Source organism: Grammomys surdaster, unplaced genomic scaffold (assembly GCF_004785775.1).
Source record: "Grammomys surdaster isolate TR1022 unplaced genomic scaffold, NIH_TR_1.0 125849, whole genome shotgun sequence".
In the NCBI taxonomy this organism is placed as follows: Eukaryota; Metazoa; Chordata; class Mammalia; order Rodentia; family Muridae; genus Grammomys; species Grammomys surdaster.
The window spans coordinates 2,475,423-2,494,660 of record NW_021620675.1 but is presented as its reverse complement, the minus strand read 5'-3'; the positions used below and the strand labels follow the sequence as shown (position 1 = coordinate 2,494,660).

At 46.2% G+C, this 19,238-nt stretch overlaps 1 protein-coding gene across 4 annotated transcripts; it reads right to left on the bottom strand.

Moving 5' to 3' along the window:
- Window positions 1-10,971: 10,971 nt before the first annotated feature.
- Psmd4 (proteasome 26S subunit, non-ATPase 4) lies at window positions 10,972-18,967 on the bottom strand. 4 transcript variants are annotated; one of them, XM_028789611.1, is made up of 10 exons: window positions 18,861-18,967; window positions 14,875-15,015; window positions 13,866-13,980; window positions 13,376-13,462; window positions 13,083-13,151; window positions 12,703-12,918; window positions 12,269-12,386; window positions 11,983-12,114; window positions 11,829-11,896; window positions 10,972-11,260 (listed from the first exon to the last, which is right to left on the bottom strand). In XM_028789611.1, the coding sequence occupies exons 1-10, from the start codon at window positions 18,884-18,886 to the stop codon at window positions 11,090-11,092; spliced, it is 1,143 nt and encodes a 380-aa protein (XP_028645444.1). In that variant the 5' UTR covers window positions 18,887-18,967; the 3' UTR covers window positions 10,972-11,089. The 4 variants fall into 4 exon arrangements, with proteins under 4 accessions (XP_028645444.1, XP_028645445.1, XP_028645446.1 ...); XM_028789612.1 differs by having other exon boundaries at window positions 12,278-12,386; XM_028789613.1 differs by having other exon boundaries at window positions 14,875-15,143; window positions 18,861-18,915.
- Between the last annotated feature and the right edge of the window lie 271 nt (window positions 18,968-19,238).

Genomic DNA, 19,238 nt, shown 5'->3' with positions numbered 1-19,238 from the left:
CCCTCATGTGCACATGTGTGGGTGCCTGTGTGCATGCATGCGTGAGTGTGTGTGTGTGTGTGTGTTCTTTCTCTCTGGCAGTAGTTACCACTATTCTGTTACCACTTTTTTTTTTTTTTTAAAGATTTATTTATTTTATTTATGACTACACTGTAGCTGTCTCCAGACACACCAGAAGAGGGCATCGAATCTCATTACAGATGGTTGTGAGCCACCATGTGGTTGCTGGGATTTGAACTCAGGACCTCTGGAAGAGCAGTCAGCGCTCTTAACCACTGAGCCATCTCTCCAGCCCCCCTGTTACCACTTTTTACTTTGCTATTTTGAGCTTCATATGAAGAATCATACCCTCTTACGCCATTGTGTTTGTGAGAGCTAATAGTTTCTTTTTTTTTGTTTTTTTGTTTTTTTGTTTTTTTGAGACAGGGTTTCTCTGTATAGCCCTGGCTGTCCTGGAACTCACTCTGTAGACCAGGCTGGCCTCGAACTCAGAAATCCACCTGCCTCTGCCTCCCAAGTGCTGGGATTAAAGGCGTGCGCCACCACCGCCCGGCTGAGAGCTAATAGTTTCTTGACAATAACTTGTCATTTATTATTGCTGTGAGATGTTTAATTTTATGAGTAAGCAGCATCTGATGCCTTTATTTTGATAGAAACATATTGGTTTTCTTTGGGTAGAGCGCTGAGTCATAGCAAGTATATACTTCAGCATTAGCACGCCGATGTACACTCTCTCCACTGGTGGCCACAATGCCTTCCAGGATCCCTGCCAACACTGGGTATCTTCATTCAGACTCCTAGCTTGAGATATTGTAGATCACATTGTGATTTTATTTATATTTTCTTGATTAAAAACTTATGTTACTAGCCAGAGAGATGGTTCAGCAGTAAAGAGGCTTGCTGCCAAGCCTAAGAGTCTGAGTTTGATCATGGAGCTTACATAATGGAGGCAGACAGAGAACTACCTCCCACGAGTTGTCCTCTGACCTCCACATGTGTCACTAAAACACCCACACATATACACAAATCAGTAAATGTACATTTTTAAAGTTATGTGAATCATCTTTTCATTATTCTTTTTCCTTTATTATTAATTAATCAATTAATTAATTAATTGAGGCAGGGTCTAACTATGTAGCTCTGGCTGTCCTAGAACTCACTCTGTAGACCAGGTTGGCCCTGAACTCAGAGATCCATCTGCTTCTGCCTCTTGAGTACTGGATTAAAGTCATGCGCCACTATGGCTGGGTCTCGTCTTATAGGCTGTTTGGATCTCCTCTTTTCCAAACTGTTTTTTCAAGTCATTTCCCCCGTTATTTTATTATTGTTTTCTTCCTAGTTGTGGGTGGTTGGGTTTGGGTCTTGTTTTCAGACATGTATAGAGAAGCTTGGCCTTGAGTGCCTGATGTTCTCGCCTCACCAGGTGTGCCTCCACACCAGCCCTGGTAACAGTAGATTCTGAAGAAGTCCTCTGTACAGTGTAGTAGTTACAGGTGCCTTCTTTCAGCATGTGTGCATTGCCTTCCCACTCTTTTAGGGGAATTTTTTGGTCATTATATGTGTGTGCGTGAGTGCGTGTGTGTGTGTGTGTGTGTGTGTGTGTGTGTGTGTGTGTATGTGCCTGTGTGCACACGAATGCATATGTGTGTATAGCATAAATGATCATTGATGTGCAAGTGTGTGCAGCTGTGTGCACATGAGAGGATGGTGTTGAATGCCCAGCTCTGTCACTCTCTGCCTTACTCTGAGAGCCAAGTGTTGTGGCATATGCTTGTAATTCCAGCATTGAGGAAATGGAGACAGCATGATGTACATAGCAAATCTGAAGCCAACCTGGGCTATCTGAGACCCTATTAAATAAATAAATCAATTGACCATGGTGGTACACCCTTGTAATTCCAGCACTTGGGAAGAGAAGCAAGAGGAGTAGGGATTTAAGTTTCTCCTTGACTACGTAGCAAGTTTGAGGCCATCCTAGGCTGCATATAACTCTGACTCAGACAATAAACATCTTACTTTAAATAAGTAAATAATAAAGCAACCAATTGAGTGGTGTTTAATATTTTCACAATGTGTGTAATCACTACACCTACAAGTTGTAAAACATTTTCATCACCCCTAGAGAAAATCATATCAAAGGCAGCTGGCCATCAGTTGTGTTTCACCCGAGAGTTGCCTGACACTTACACTCTATGTAATGGAGTCATACACTATGTGGTCCCCTGTGCCTGACCTTTGTAACTTTAATATTTTATTTAAAAATTATTTTTAATAAAATAATTTTATTTTTTAATGATGATTCATAAACGCTTTAACTTTCCTTGTAGCCCACCACCCAGCAGAGGTAGTGGGAAAGAAAGGATACAGGGAAGTAGACCTGTTTAGAAATGGTCCTTTGGAGCAACTCTCATCTGTGTTGTCTGGAAATCATCAGTTTAGTCCACTGGTCAGCAGGCAGTGGCAGCTAAATCCACTCGCAAACACCTCACGGATACAACAGCCGTCCATTTCAGTAGAGTCAGTATAGCAACAGCAGTGACCTAGCAGAGTCAGCCAGGCCTCAGCCTTGTCTCGAGTAAGCTGGAGGGACCAGGAGGAACACCAGGAAAGGCTGTGCCTCTCTCAGGGAAGTGAAGATCAGCAAAGACAAGAGACCCACAAGTGTTGTACAGCTAGCTATACCAACAAGCCAACAAGCTGTCGCTTGTCTCCACCTTGGAGTCCTATTTATATCCTCCAAACATCCTCCACGTGCCTCGCCTCAGGATGGCTCTTGCCTCAGCACATGCATCCAGTCAGCCTGAGTCCTTGGAAGCGCTAAGGAGCTGCAGCACACCACCAGAAGGTTTTTGGTGTGTTTCTATGGCTTCCTAACAAATGGATCTCAACTATGTAAGGTATACCACTACATGTGTGTCAGCAAAGAATCTTTCATCACGTGTCCTTTCACGTGCCTGCTTTCGAAGAACATCCTCTCTCCTCTCCTGTGTCTGCTTCAGTGAAACACTCCTTCACAAGTCTGCCTTAGCCTTCACCTGTGTCCACTTTAATGACATGTTTCTTCATGTGCTTGTCCCAGCAAAACACCATCCAACTGACTTTCCAAAGATCCCTCAAGTTTCCACTTCAGACCTTTGTTTCTTTTATTCTTCTCTATCACATCCCAACCACAATTTCCCCTCCCTTCACCTCACCTCTCACCCAGATCCTCTGTTTCCCTTTTAAAAAGAGCAGGCCTTCTGGGATATTCACTGTATATGGCCTAACAAGATAAAATAAAACTAGGCACAAATCTTCATCAAGCCTAGATGTGGCAACTCAGTAGGAAGAAAAGGATCCCACGAGCAGGTGAGAGTCAGAGACACGCCCACTCCCACTGTTGAGAGTCCCACCAGAACACCAAAGTACATGTCATAAGGTACATGCAGAGGACTTAGCTCAGGCCTCGTGTATGGTGCTTTTTTAAAAAAAGATTTATTCATACATATGATGCTCTATTTGCATGTATGCCTGCATGACAGATGAGGACACCCATTATAGGTGGTTGTGTGACACCATGTGGTTGCTGGGAATTGAACTTAGGAACTCTGGAAGAGCAGCCAGTGCTCTTAACCACTGAGCCATCTCTCCAGCCTCTGTCTGACTTCTTTAGTGTACATACAAATAAAATGTTTTCAAGGTTCATCCAAGAAGCTCAAAGGTTTTTGTTGTTGTTGTTTTTAATCAAATCATAATTTTTACTTATTCATACAGGGGTTATAAACACAAAAAGGCAGAACGTGGGGAAGGGAATGACACTGGAGTGTGGGTGTTCAGGGGGAGTACAGATATCTTTCAGAACAGGGGATTGGCTGAGTGAAGGTTCAGGGGACAGGTCACTATGACTCTGCCTATGATTCACTTGTCCTTATCTAAGTTGGCATTGTCTGCCAAGGCTACCTAGTTACAAGGTCTATGACTACTCAGGCTGGTAAATTTCCACAAAAGCTGCCTGTTTACAATAGCTTATAGCCATCTGTTTCAGTGTTTTTCCATAAAGACCCAAGACTTTGTTAGCATACATGTATGACAGGCCTATTTCTGATTTTAGGCCTATAGCTGATTTTAGGCCTTCAGTGTATAAGCAAGGCTGCCCCTGACATCTCCTTCCTTCTCTAAGTATAGAAGGGCTGTGGCAATTCTAATCTTTTGAAGGTGGGGATAGAGGCCTGACCTCCAGTAATTGAAGGGGACCTTGTAATGGCTCCAGTCCCCCTGTCGTTGTCCAGTGAGGCATGAGGGCCATATCCATCCCGATGTCTTTTTCCTGGAGAGGGGATACTTTTGACATCAACCCCTATGCAGTCAGGCTTGTCCCTCAGGGAACCCAGAGAGATATTATTTTTAACTTTTATTTATATTCCCTTGCAGTGCTTAGCCTCACAGCCTAAGCAAGAATTCAGATCGCCAGTCAGAGGGGGTTCTGGGTGGCCCCTCTCTGCTTGGTCTAGGGGCAGAAGTCCCCTCTTTTAGGTTGGGTGGAGATGGGTTTTGGGAACACCCTGGATAGAGTAACAACCTCATCTTGAGTCTCGTGGTCCTCCATAGCTAACTTAAGATAATGTATCTGAATAGGTTTTGCTACCAAATTGTCTATCTGTTGTTTCACAGAGTTAGTCAGCCTATTTAAGGCCCAGGGACCAAAAGAAATAAGCAAAAATAACCCAATTAATGGTCCCAAGATGGGAGGAAGTAGGGTTGACAACCCTGCCCCTCCCTTTTGAAACAGGGCCTGTGTAGACCAGACTGTTCTCAGACTAATAGAGATCCACCTGGCACTGCCTCCTGTGTGCTGAGATGAAAGGCCAGCCCCAGGGCACCTGGCCTGTTAGCTGTAAATTAATTTTTCTCCCTAAAATACCTGGATTGGTTTTGTTTCTTACACTGAATGCTGACTAGTAAGTTATCTAAGCATGTAGTGACATATCATCTAGACCCTAATACTATTTGTGGCATATATTTTTGTCCAGAGCTTGAATGTGTTGTACTAGAAACTTTCTTGGAGCCGAGCGGTGGTGGTGCACGCCTTTAATCCCAGCACTTGGGAGGCAGAGGCAGGCGGATTTCTGAGTTCGAGGCCAGCCTGGTTTACAGAGTGAGTTCCAGGACAGCCAGGGCTACACAGAGAAACCCTGTCTCGAAAAACCAAAAAAAAAAAAAAAAGTTTAAAACACATTTTAAAAGTTGATGCTATATTATTTCTCCATTTCTTAGGGAAAAAAATCCAAATTTAAGCTATCAGGGACTTTTTTTTTTAATACTGTGTAGAGGCTCAAGAGATGTCTTGGTATTTAAGAGCACTGGCTGTTCTTCCGGAGGACCCAAGTTCAATTTCCAGCACCCACATGGAGACTCACAATCACCTGTAACTCCAGTGTTGGGGGTCCAATCCTGCCTTCTAGGGATACAAGTTACTTACATGGCGCACAGGCAAATGTCTATACTTAACATAAAAAATTTTAAGAGAATCAAGTAAGAGAAAGGAAGAAAGAAGTGAAAAAGGAAAACAGGCACAGCTAAGGAACGAGGTCACTGGGGGACGGTTGGTCTCTGATGCCTATAGCAGGACCTCTAGGGTTGAGGCTCTAAGACAAGCCAGGCCTGGTGGCTCACACCTGTCATCCCAGCACTGAGAGTCCGGCCTGAGCTACATAGTGAGAACCTGTCTCTTTTAGTTTGTTTGAGACTGGAATCCAGTCTGGCCTAGAACTCACCGTGTAGGTCAGGCTGGTCTGGAAATCATCCTGCAGCAGCCTCTGAAGTACTGAGATTTTAGATGTGTGATACTATATAAACAGCTAAGAAGTGATTTGAAATTTTATAATTACATTTGGTGTGTGTGTGTATGTGTATGAAGTGGGAAGGAGAGGCGTCATCTTCATGTGGAAGTCTAAAAACAATTTATGACAGTTGTTTCTTCTAGCATGTCATCCTGGGGATTGAACTCAGGTCATCAGGCTTGGCTGCAGGTGGCTTTACCTGCTGAACCATCTCACTGATTTGTTACATATCACCCAGCTCTCTCTCCTTTGGCCTTCAATTTACTCCCTAGAGTAGTTCTGTGTTGGTGGGACCGCTAACATTTCTTCCAGCCCACAATTCTGGTTATTAATGTAAAAGGTCCTCCACTAGGTGTGGTGACCCCACACACGTAATTCTAACATTCCAGAAACAGAGGCAGATGTATCTGAGTTTGAAGCCAGTCTGGCTCAGGTAAGAAGGTCCAGGCCAACTAGCTCTTCATAGTGAAACCTTGTCTCAAAAAAACAAAACAGGGTTGTTGTTTTTTTCTTTTGTTTTTCAAGACAAGGTTTCTGTGTGTAGCCCTGGCTGTCTTGGAAGTCATTCTGTAGACCAGGCTCAGGGACCGCCTTTTAAGGGCTTTGGGAGTAGCATTGGAGAGTTCCAGTTGGGAGCTGCACAGCTATGCATCACTGGCACCACCCCTGCCATTCCATTGCAGCAGTGTGCGTTGTTTTTGTTGGGTTTTTTTGGTTTCTTTGTATAGCCCTGGCTGTCCTGGAACTCACTCTGTAAACCAGGCTGTCCTGAAACTCACTCTGTAGACCAGGCTGGCCTCAAACTCAGAAAGTCACTCATTTCTGCGTCCAGGTTCTGGAATTAATGGTATGTACCACTGTTCCCCTGAAGTGTTTCTCTTTCCTAAACTCAGTCCTAGAGTTGCTCCCCCCACCCTATGGTGGGTCCCAGCTGACACAGGAGCAGGTGCATGGCACAGCCGTCGCTGACACCATGCTGCCGCACAGCCATCTGGCCAGTCCTCATTTCCTGCTGTCTTGTGTCAGGACACTTCCCTTTGCCCTCTTTGCTGTTGCCACATCATCTCCTTGCGCCAGCTTCTTCCTGTCAGCTCACCTTTCACTTTTGCATTCACGTTCCATCCCGATCCTGGCATCCCTCCTCCTGGCCCCCCGGGATCACTATATTTTCATACACATTATATTACCCATTTCTTCTTCCTAATTGACCCCCATTTTACTCTCATGTCTTTTCTATGTGTATGTTGTGCCTCAGTGAATTTCACCAGGGTTGCTGACAGGAGCATTGAGTATATAGTACAAAGTTATTTATAGGAACATAGCACCTTACCAGTGATTACATTACTAAAGAAAGTGTCTTTCTAATTCCAGCTAACAGAATCTATAGTATAGATGGTCAAGGGTGAGTAGGGCTTTATGAGACCTTTGCCCTGACTTCATGAAGTTCTTGGACCATCAAACCCTGCCTCATTACCCTGACCTGATATCTCTGTGAATTCAAGGCCAGGTTACTCTACAGAGTGAGTTCCGGGATAGCCAAGGCTACACAGTAAAACCCTGCCTAGAAAAAAAAATGATAAAAATTTTAAAAAAGCATATTTTATATATATAAAATTAGAAAATATATCCTATATTCTACACTGAGTTTGTTCTCTCAGGATAGGAGGTTATATCTCTCTCATAGCTCCTAAGTACATAAAAAGGTTACTTCTAGGATTTCAAGAGTCAGATGATTCATGCACTTGAAAGGTTCAAAGAGTTCAAGGCCAGCCTGAGCCACAGAGACCCAATCTCAAACAATCCAGCTATAAAGTGACTAAACTCAGGAAAGAATCTGTGCAGGGCAGGGTGTTGAAATGACTCAGCTGGTAAAGGCACCTGCCATCAAGTACACACACACACGCACACACACACACACACACACTATACAAAAAGGTCAGTTCCTTTTAGATTATCCTCTGTGAGCCTTATGGACCATAACAAAAATAATGATTCCAAAACTTGCAGTGCACTTGAAGCTGGTTTTATAGCTTAATCTGTATTTTCTTAGAGGTCCTCCCTTAATAAGCATTTCCAATTATGTGGAAAGAAATCATTAATCCAGCACTTGTTAAGAGGCACAGGCAAAATCTCTTTAAGCTGGAGGCCAGCCTGTTCTGCACAATAAATGTGAGGCACCAAGGGTTCCGAAGGAAACCCGTCTGGAAATACACAGGCAGAGCTGTAGACAGCTCAGCATCAGATGCTCTAGCAAAGCAGTCGGGTTGTTGAAGTGTTTGTCATGTAAGCATGAGGACCTGAGGTTGGCCCCTAACACCCACGTAAAAGCAAGATAGAACATAGTACCTGTAATCCCAGCACTGGAAGACAATTGAGGATCTCTGTGGATACTGACCAGCCAGTCTACAAGCTGGCAAGATCCCAGATCCTATGTGATACATTCATCTCAAAAAATAAGAGGAAAAGGGATTGAAGAATACACTGGATCCACCCTTGTCACCATATAAGCACACCTGGAGTGTGAAGGTGAGCACACACACACAAACATACAAAGCAATCGGACAATTCTGCTATATGGGATTTTAACAGTCTAATACCTAGTGTCATAGTAGGTATCTACCTATACAGAAATGAGAAAACTGGTTTACAAGAGGGGCTGATGGGAGGTAGAAGATAGCTCAACAGTTTAAGAGTACTTACTACTTTTGCAGAGAACCTGGGCTTGGCTCCCAGTATCAAGAGGACCATATGTAATGCCCGTTCTGGGGAATCTGATGCCTTCTCTGGCCTCCGTGGTATCAGGCAAGCAAATAGTGCACATTTACATGCAGGTCAAACACATACATATGACTTTTAAAAAAACCAAACTTTGGACTGCAGAGATGGCTAAGAAGTTAAGAGCACTGACTACTCTTGTAGAGGACCTGGGTTCAGCTCCCAGAACCCACATGATACCCTACAACTGTCTCAGTCCCAGGGGATCTAGTGCCCTCTTCTGGCCTCCACAGGCATCAGGCACACAAACGTCAAAAAGATGTACAGACATACAGCAAAGCACCCACTACCATAAAATAAGTAAAAGGCTTGGCAAAATGACTCAGTGGGCAAAGTCAGTGCTGACAACCTAAATTCAATCTCTAGAAGTCACAAGGAGGTAGGAACACAATTCCCATAAATTCTAACATTTACGTTTGTGTTACTATATGGGCACACTACCCCACCCACAAGCAAACCCACCAAAGCCAGCCTATTTTTTTCTGAGTTGAGAAAGGCACACATAAAGTCAAGCATAGTGGCCTATGTTTTTTAATCCCAGCACTTGAGAGGCACAGGCAGGCAGATCTCTGTGAATTTGAGTCCAGCCTGATCCACATAGTGAGTTCCAGAGCTACCTAGTGAGATGATGGGGGTGAGGCAGGCTGCAGGGATGGCTCAGCCATTAAAGAATAGGCTCACAAAAATATAAGAAGGGATACATATATACTGAGCACAGGAGCCTGGCTTATAGTCCTAGCTCTTGGGAGGTTATGGCAGGACTGCCATGAGTTTTACAGATAGCTCAGCTTGGCTGGACTGCAAACATATGAAGAAAAAAGTAAAGCCTAGCTTGCCCACATGTAGGTGTCAGAACTCTGACTCCTGACTAAGCAGTCATGTGCTTGTTTTGTTGTATTTTAGGGCAAACACAGGTTCCATGCTTCCTGTCTGTCAGACGCTAGTCACCACTTGCATCACACAATGCAACGTGTGGTGGTCCTGCAGTCCCAGCACTGGGGAGGCCGAGGACACAACGTGTGGTGGCACTGCAGTCCCAGCACTGGGGAGGCCGAGGCAGAAGAGTCATCACTAGTTTGAGACCACTCTGCGGTACACAGACCATGTCTCAAAAAGTCAAGAGAGAGTAAAATTATATGAATTTTACATTCTATTCCATAACTCACCAGAAAAGCTGTGGAGACACACCATTTTTTGTGTGTTCATAGGAAACTAGGTCTACAAAATAATGGTCCTTGGTGTCCTAGGCCACTCCAAACACTAGCCTACAAGCTGCTCAGGTCCTAAATGTGTCTCCATCTGCTGGCACACACCCATCTCTTCCTTACTTTTCAGAGAACTCAAGTGTCCCTCAGGAACCTGCTTTGAGGTCACCAGAGCCTCAATCTTTCCTTCTTACTGTCCTGTAGTGATTGGTTCATAGTTCTCTTTTACTTGATATTCTATTTTTTATGACTGAGGTGGGGGGACACGTGTGTACCATGACATTCAAAGTGGAGACCAGAGGACAAGTCCTTACAGCTTTAGGTGGACTCTGGGAATCAAATTCTTATCATAGAGGCTGGAAAGAGCTCAGCAGTTAAGAACACTGGCTGCTCTTCCAGAGGACCAAACCTAGGACTCAAACGAGTCTCAACACCAACACAGCAGCTCACAACCAACTGTAACTCCAGTTTCTAGGGAAGCAATACTGTCTTCTGGCCTCTGTAGATGCCAAGCACGCACGTAAGACACAGACATACATGAAGGCAAACACCTATATAGAAAACATAATTTGTTTTATGTTCAAGACAGGGTTTCCCTGAATAACCCTGGCTGTACTGGAACTCCATCTGTAGACCAGGCTGGCCATGAATACACAGAGACCCACCTGCCTCTGCCTCCCAAGTGCTGGGATTAAAGGCATGTGCCACCACCGCCCAGCCAGAAAAAAATTCTTAACGGAGTTTTCATGGCAAGTGCCTTTTCCCACTGAGCCACCTTGCCAGACCCCTCATAATTCTCTTCTGAGCCAGCATGGTAGTCCATACCTCACTCCCAAGAACAGGAAAGGCAGAGGCTGATGGGTCTCTGTCAGTGTGAGGTCAATTTAGTATACTTATTATAGACCAGCCTAGGCTACATATTGAGACCCTGTCTCAAAAATACATACATACATACATACATACATACATACATACATACATACTATATTCTGTGAATCAGGTATGGACTGGGATTTAAGAGTGAGTCCTCAGCAAAGCTTCTCTTAATGAAAAAAGAAAAGCCCAAGGAACTGTCGGGATGGAGATGACAGGAGGAGCCTTCTGCTGAACAGGAAGAGGTCATCCCTTCAGGCCCACGCCCCCCTCTATGTGCAAAGCTGTCACTATCTGAAGCAAAGGGAAAAACTTGTCACGCTTTATTCCGTTGTAAAGGCTGCAAGGCACACCTAAGCCCCTACCAACCCCATTTTACAGTCTCCTGGGCAGACTCGGCTGCCCCTTCCTCAGGCCTCACTTCTTCTCTTCCTCTTTCTTGTCCTTCTTGCCATCCTTGGTGGCCTGGGAGGCCAGAGAGCCCATTGCATTTCGAATAGCTTCATTGTTGGGATCCACGCCTGGAAGGTTCTCTAGGACACTCTGAAGGAACTCTGGGTCCTGCATCACGTCATAGTCATCCTCCTCCTGAAAAAGGGCACCTTGAACTGGGCACACGAAGCAGCAGAGAGAGTGCAGTGGCCAGGTCACAGTGTAAGGGACAGCAGTATGATGCTGCCCACTCCTGACTGCAGGGGTGGGGGTGTGCAGCCAAGGGAAGGAAAGGGGCAAGTCAGCAAGATCATGCCCACGAAAGGTGAGCATTCCTGACAGCACAGAAGCCCTCTGCTAATGGAGCTCATAGGGGAAAACCAGACAGCACCACAGCAGTTTTCTTGCAGGGGGTGGGGGGAGGGAACACCAGGCACTCCTTTCCCCTAGACCTTCTTAGGAGGAGTCCCACAGAACTGCTACAGATGGAGACAACAGGCCACCCTCACTAGAAAATTCCAGGCCAATGGAACACTTTTCTAACTCACTCTGTTGCCTTGGCAAGGTTTACAAAGAAACACACACACACCTATGTGTTTCCTTCTGTTGCTCTAAGACCTTTCTTATGAAATGCTAGGGAAGGCCCTGGCCCTAAAAGGATAAGCATCTGAATACAAAGGGATTTCAGACCTGTCTGGATCAGCACGTCACTGCTGGCCCTCACCTTAACTGGCTCAGATGTGTCCATGGCTGATCCCGCATCGATGTCAGCTGATTCTGCTTGGCCAAACTCTGAGGAAAGGAGAGCAGCAGTCTGCTCACTGCTAGTTCCTCACCCCAAACTCTGCCCAGGCCCTGCCACACAAGCCCTGGCTCACCTGCTCCCTGCAGAGACATCTGCATGGCATAGGCAATCTGCTCTTCTTCAGTCATGCTGCTTAGATCAGGAAGCCCAGCACGGCCAAACTCCTGCTGGCTGATGGTCATCTTCAGTAGGGCATCATCTGAGTCTGGGCAAGGACAGAAGGGCAGGGAAGACCTAGTAGACATTCCAAAGGGCTGGCCACACTGCTCCCCAAGCCCAGCAGAGCCCAGCCCAGCCCAGCCCTCCCCACTGCAGCTTGAAATGGCTTCCACCCTCAGGCCCAGGACATCAGAATCCACCTCTTTCACCTTCAGTCCCAGGTGTAGCAATTCCAGCCTCAGCCGCAGAGGCTGCAGCAGCCCGCCGTGCCTCCTCCTCCTGCCGCTGCCGCTGCTCTTCCATAGAGACACGAAGGGCCTGGTAAAGAGCAAGACAAGATCAACCCCTGGGGACCACAGCTGATACTATGGCATCCTGCACAGGATGAATCCTCCTCTGGCTTACCACATGGGGAGGACGCTGTAACACTGACAAGCTGTAAGGGGAAAATGGAAGAAGCAAGGCAGAGCCTGAGGTTTAATTGGGAAAAATGAAGATGCTAGTCTTGCATTGGTGCCCTTCAAGGAAATGAAAGGGTTTTAGAAAACAGTGGTGTGAAGTGCTCAGGACTGTCTAGTCCCATCAGCTGGGTATCTGTACAGAGAACAGAACTCCAGGGTCAACATTTGCTTACCAGGGCCAATTCAGGATCAGCACTGGGATCTACTCCAAATTCAAAGTCACTGGCACCAAGACCCAGCATCGCACCGCCCTCACCAGCCAGAATAGGGGAACTGATGAGAGCATCAGCCAGGCTGGGCCCAGGAGGCACCGTCACTAGATGTGATCCGGTTCCGTCCTTGCCGTTCAGTGTGTTCACGAAGGCTGTCAGCTTCTCTGTGTTCACCTCCTGCAGAGCAGATAGCACAAGACAGACACCTCCTTCACTTAACTGCTTCTCAGTCTACAGCTGCAGCTGTCTCCAGAGAGTCCCAGAGGGGACTCAACTCTAGGAAAGAACGGCCATGTTCATAACCATAGGATCGGATCCTATGCCCTACAATCCTGACTTACCTCTTCCCCAAAATTGATGATGTCAACATTCACTTTTTCTTTCTTAAGGCGTTTAGCTAATTTTACCAGCTAGGAAGAAAGGGAGAAAAATCAAGAAGTCAATTCTCTGTAGTGAGGAATGAACTTGCCTCACAGAAACACAGAAATTCAGTATCCTACCAAAGGTCTGCCCCCAGAACTGAAATCACACATCCACCTTTCCCCAAATGACATGCCTAACACCTCTGTTCAGTTCTAAGGACTTCAAGACCCTTCCAAATGGAGGCTCTGCCTGGCAGCAGGTGTGGACTCACGTCCTTCTCGTTGTCCTCCACAGGGCTGCCCACAAAGGCTATGATGCGCATCTTGTGGTTCTTGCCCTGCCGGTGCTTCAGAGCCAACTGGGAAAGGCAAAGAAGTTTCTGTCAATCACAGGAAGCACATGTCCCTCCCTGGACCAGGCTGCTCTTCCTGCTCCTCGCAGCACCTACGAACCTCAAGTCGACCATAATGCTCACTCAACACACACCTCTTCTTTCTGTTGTGCCTCACGTGGACCAGAATGTAAGACCAAATCTTATACTCATCCTGCCCCATCCTTTCTATGCTGAATAAGCACTGTTTTCAGGGTTCCCAACCTGGGAGGGGTTGGACGAGGGACCGTGTTAATGGATCACCGCGTCCGTCAGGAAGGCCGAGAACCACTGCTCTAGGTCCTTTCTCGGCTTGCTCTATTTAGCACTAGATCACAGCTCTGGAGAGAAATGACCACGACCCTCACAGCAGGGAGCCAGCAGGACTCACATGGGCCACGCGGATGCCAGTGCAGAAGGTGATCTTGCCTTTGGGTTGGACAGTGTGGAGCTTGGAGAGGATGCGGCCAGTATCAGGGGTGAGTGTGGTCAGCACCTCACAGTCACTAGGTGTGAGCAAAGCATTTTAGTAAGTTCAGGTCACACAAGTGCCTCCTAACCTCATTCATTCAGCTTCTCTTTTCTTTCTTCTTTTTCCCCAGGAGATGGGGTTTCTCTGTCCTGGCTGTCCTGAAACTATGTAGACCACGCTGGCTTCAAAATCAAGGATCCACCTGTCTCTACCTCCCAAGTGCTGGGACTAAAGGTGTGTGCCACCACCACCTGGCTATTCATCTTTTGTTTAGAGACCTTAAAAGCAACTTTTCTCTTTTTTCTGAAGAGATGGTTCATTGGTTAGGAACACTCGCTGCTCTTGCAGAGGACCCGGTTTCATTTTCCAGCAACCACATGGTTGCTCAAATCGGCTCTAACTACAGTTCCAGGGGATCTGAATCCCTTTTCTGACCTCTGTGGGCACCATACATGAGCATGGTGCATACATATTCATACATGCAGGCAAAACATTTATATATATAAAATACAAAATAAATCTTAAAAAAAGAAAGGTACGCCGGGCGGTGGTGGCGCACGCCTTTAATCCCAGCACTTGGGAGGCAGAGGCAGGCGGATTTCTGAGTTAGAGGCCAGCCTGGTCTACAGAATGAGTTCCAGGACAGCCAGGGCTACAAAGAGAAACCCTGTCTCAAAAAACTTTAAAAAAAAAAAAAAAAAAAGGTACATATCAAGTTTGAAGTTAGCCAGGACTACATGAAAAACACTGTGTGAAAAAAGAAGTCAGTCAAGAAATTCTCCCCCAGCACAGTGGTAGCTGTCCTACCACTGAAGGAGGCAGAGCGCAGGACTGGATGAGCACAACCTGTGCTATCAACCAAAGGTCATCACCTGCAACCAACATGGGAGCACCACCCACCTTCACAGCCCCACTGTGTCCCACGTACTTGGCCAGTGTGATCAGGCCCACGTTATTCTCAGGGTTGCTTCGGGTCTTTGAGTGACATACAATGTTGACAGCATCCTGCTGGGCCTGCAGCCTGGTGGGAAGGAAGTCTCCATTCCGCATGTACTCACTGTTGTCCACACTGTCAGATTAGGAGAAAAGAGAGAAAGGAATACCGGAGGATTCCCCTGAAACAGCCTCTATAAATGGAGGACCTTCGACAGCGTGGCTTTCAGCCTTCTTGGAACACAGAATCACCTAGAATTCTTTCTTTTTTTTAAAAAAAAAAAAAAAAAAGATTTAATTTGTCGGGGGGTGGTGGTGGCGCACACCTTTCTTTAATCCCAGCACTTGGGAGGCAGAGACAGGCTGATTTCTGAGTTCGAGGCCAGCCTGGTCTACAGAGTGAGCTCCAGGACAGCCAGGGATACACAGAGAAACCCTGTCTTGAAAAACCAAAAAAAAAAGATTTAATTTATCTTATGTATGTGAGTACACTGTTGATCTCGTCAGACACACCAGAAGAGGGAGCCACCATGTGGGTGCTGGGAATTGAACTCAGGACCTCCGGAAGAGCAGTCAGTGCTCCTAACCACTGAGCCATCTCTCCAGCTAGGAACTCTTTCATCTTAAACAGGTAAGGCAGCACACAGCTGTACTCCTGGAACTTCGTGTATGTAGCTAGGAGAATCAGGAATTCATGGCCAGCCTCAAACACATTGTAAGTTTCAGGCCAGCCTGGGCTATGTGAGACCTAATCTCAAAGTCTCAAAGAAAACAACAAAAAACAAACCCAAACCAGAGTCTACATAATATGAAGCATAGACTCCAGTTTCTCAGTTTCCCACCTTTTTTGGTCACACAACCTACCATCTACCATTGAGCCACATTCCAGAGAGAGGGGGTGAGGGGACAGAAAGACGGGGGTGGGGTGGGGGAGACATGAGCTGATCATGAACGACGAAGCTGTGCGATCTTCACCAGCTCTGGGGAGAGAGAGGGGTCACTGGTGGGAAAATCACAGGTGCCTTACCACCTATGCATGTGTCCCTTAAAAAGCCACATTGTCACTGTTAATCCTACTATTCCAGAGGCAGGAGGACTACAGGGAATTCCTGGCAGGGCTACACAGCAAGATCCTGTTTCAAACAAAACACCACACTGCCCAGCTCTCCCTATCCCCAGCTTGGTATGAATGGGGTGATGTTATCTGTATTTCTTGGAACTGCTTTCCCTCAGCAGCATGTAATTCTCTCTTTCATCCCCCAAATCATAAAAAGTTGGGTTTAAGGTATTACCCAACCTTTCCATGGCATCATAATTTTAATACTGAATACGGCTGGGATGAAGTTCTGTGGTGGGGTGCTTGCCTAGCACAAACAAGGCCCTGGTGTGATCTCCAATATCACAAAATCAATGAGTCCACCAACACAGGGCAGGCAACAGAGCATGCCTGTGGCCCAGCTACTCGGCAAGTCAAGGAAAGAGGATTTTTTGAATCCAGGATTTGGGGGCTAGGGGGGAGCAACACACCGAGATGCTGTCACTCTGTCCCCTCTCAACCTCTCTCCCTCAACCTCAGTCTCCCTTAGAAACAGGATGAGCTGTCTGTAACTGAAGATGGCACTGAACTGCGCTTCCTGAGCCTACCTCTTAAGTGCTGGGATCACAGGAGGCCAGCACATCTGATTTACACTAACATCTCTATTATCACAGCAATAAATACAACAGAGTTCCAGTGAGCTCGAGGCTAGCCTACTGTCCAAGGGTAATGCCATGTATTAAAAAAACTAACACGAGAATCTGGCTCAGCAGGCTAAAGTCAATGCACATGCATTTTAGAATAGGCCCCTACAGAAAACTGTTGCCTGGAAATACAAGACACCTCATAGAAAACAGGAGAGTCTCATTACTCTGTTCCTGAGCAATTACACCCCAACAGCTAAGGTCTCAGGTTCTAATCTTTCCTTTTACATATTTAAATATTTTTTTAAACAGGACCTCAATATGCATTCCAAGTTGGCTTTGAACTCATGATCCCTCTGTCTCAACTATCCCGTGTTCTTGACACCTTTACAGGTGTGCACATTTGGTCAGATCAATATTCTTAAATCAGTGCCAGTCTGTACAAAAGTCTGACTCCATCACCCTCAGAATCTTCTCACTGGGGTACAGAACAGAGTCCAAGCTCTTCAGTCATTTGTTTCTACAGTGACTCCTCCCACTTCACAACCACAATCTACGCTAAGGGTACTCTGGTCTGTTTCCCCAACATGGGACTTCTACTTCAGCAACTTTGTAATGACCTCAACATGTCTCTTTACAGATCTTAAATTCTGAGGACTCCCCGAACACCATGCCGCTACAGTACTCTATACCGTCACATATGGCTTACCTACTTACGAGACACACAGCAGTTACTACAATTCTCCAACAGTGTGCAAAAGGTAAGTGCCAGCCAGCAAATAGTTTGGATTCAAAAATCCATCTTTTTCTATTTTAACATACTCTCTCCCAGAAGTAAAAACAAACTTAGAAAACAAAAATATGGGACTTAAGGTTAAATTTTAATTTCAGATGAATAATAACTTTCAAGATTTATTTTTATTGTTTTTAGGTGTGTGCACACATGCACCTACAGAGATCAGAGGCACTAGATATTCTGGTCCTGTCAAGAAGGCAGCAGTAAACAATATGGCTGCTTGGGACCAAACACTGGTTCTCTGCAAGAACATAGAGTGCTCTTACCACTGAGCCATCTCTCCACCCCCAACAAGTAACTATTTTGTTGTTGTTTTTGTTTTGTTTTGTCATCTGTTGAGACAGGGTTTCTCTGAATGTCCTAGAACTCACTCTGTGACCAGGCTGGCCTCAGACTCGCAGAGATCAATCTGCCTCTGTGGCCCACGTGCTGGGATTAAAGGTGTACACCACCACGGCCCAGCTCCAACAAGTAACTTGTAAGAGCAATATTTGGGTTGCACTTAAATTCCCTTTTAATATTAAAAATCACTCCTGATTTGCTTGAAATTCAAATTGACCTGGACATCCTGGTTGTCTTGTTTTGAGACAGACTCTTGCTAGGTAGTCCTGATCATGAAAACCCTCTGCCTCACCCTCCAAGTGCCGGAGAACAAGCTTAAGCCAGCCTGAATGTATGTGGCAGTGCTAGCCAATCTCCAAATGGAAACGTGGGCCTAGTGACTCAGGCTTATAATCCTACATACTCATTCCAAGTTCAAGGCCAGCCTCTGCATATTTTCAAATAAAGACTTCAAAGCCAACCTGAGCTACAGTGTCAAAACTCCATTCAAAAAAATAATAACAAATAATAAATGCAATCCAGAAGGGGTGTGGCTCATTGGTGGAGCACTTTCCCAGCGTTTACAATGCTCTGGACTTAACTCCCAGTACCTGAAAACACAAAAGAATACCCTCTTGTAGCCCTGAAAAAAATATATTCTCAGCTTAATTTCTATTTATTTTTCTTGTCCTCAGTTTCTAATCTAACTCCTAACAGGTACTCATCCCAAGTATAAACCTGGTAAGACCTAATTCATCGGAGAAGAGCAGTGTAGTTTTGAATTTGACTCCGGCTTATCATGATCACTTAATGTGCTGTGTGGCACAGCAGATCACCTAAAGTCCTTCCGACTCACTATGAAATAAAGGACTATTTTCCTCGAATGCTGTTGTGAGGTTTACGTGAGATAAAGTACAGAGAAAAGGAAAAGTTGGAGGCGAGAGGATGGGGCAGTTGGCCTCTGCTTTACGGGAGACATGGAGGGCAGGGTCCGGGAAGGGAACCAGGGTCCCCGGGCCTGCGTTCCTGGGCCAGGATGACTCAGGGAGTCGCCTGCCTGTCTCCCGCGGGCCCCAAAGCCACATCTCGCCCGGCGGCCCTGTCTCCACCCCAGGCCCTCAGGCTTCGGCGCCTCGCGCACCAGCAACCCAGACGCGCCCCCGGACACATCCGAAGCTCCTCACCAAACCATAGTGCTCTCCAACACCATCTTGCCACCTTCCCTCTGCGGACCGGCTCCGGGACTGACAAACAACAGCACCTCCGATTGGCCTGGCGCTCATCACCAATCAAAGAACTCAGTCTTCACGCTGCCCCGCCTGCGCGCTCCGCGGTGCTTTCTGGGAATTGTAGGCGCCACGGACATGCAAAGATTGGTCATCAAGTTGAGGTGGCTATCTTCGCATCTGTGCAGCAGCTGTAAGCGCTCTGCACAACTGTGCCTGATGGCACTCGCCAGGCATCAACATTCTGCAGTGTGAGGCAGGATTGCTGGAATTTTCCCCCTCTTCTGCTCTCTTTCTTTTGTATATTTGGGTTTTTTTTCTTTTTCTTTTTTTTTT

Bases quoted from the DNA above. Each gene is read 5' to 3' on its own strand.
- Psmd4 (XM_028789611.1), bottom strand. From the start codon at position 18,886: ATGGTGTTGGAGAGCACTATGGTTTG. The intron at 12,387-12,702 runs GTAAGCAAATGT...GCTCTTTACCAG, and splicing joins CTGATCCTGAATTGGCCCTG to GCCCTTCGTGTCTCTATGGA. The intron at 11,897-11,982 runs GTGAGCCAGGGC...TCCTTTCCTCAG, and splicing joins GATGTCTCTGCAGGGAGCAG to AGTTTGGCCAAGCAGAATCA.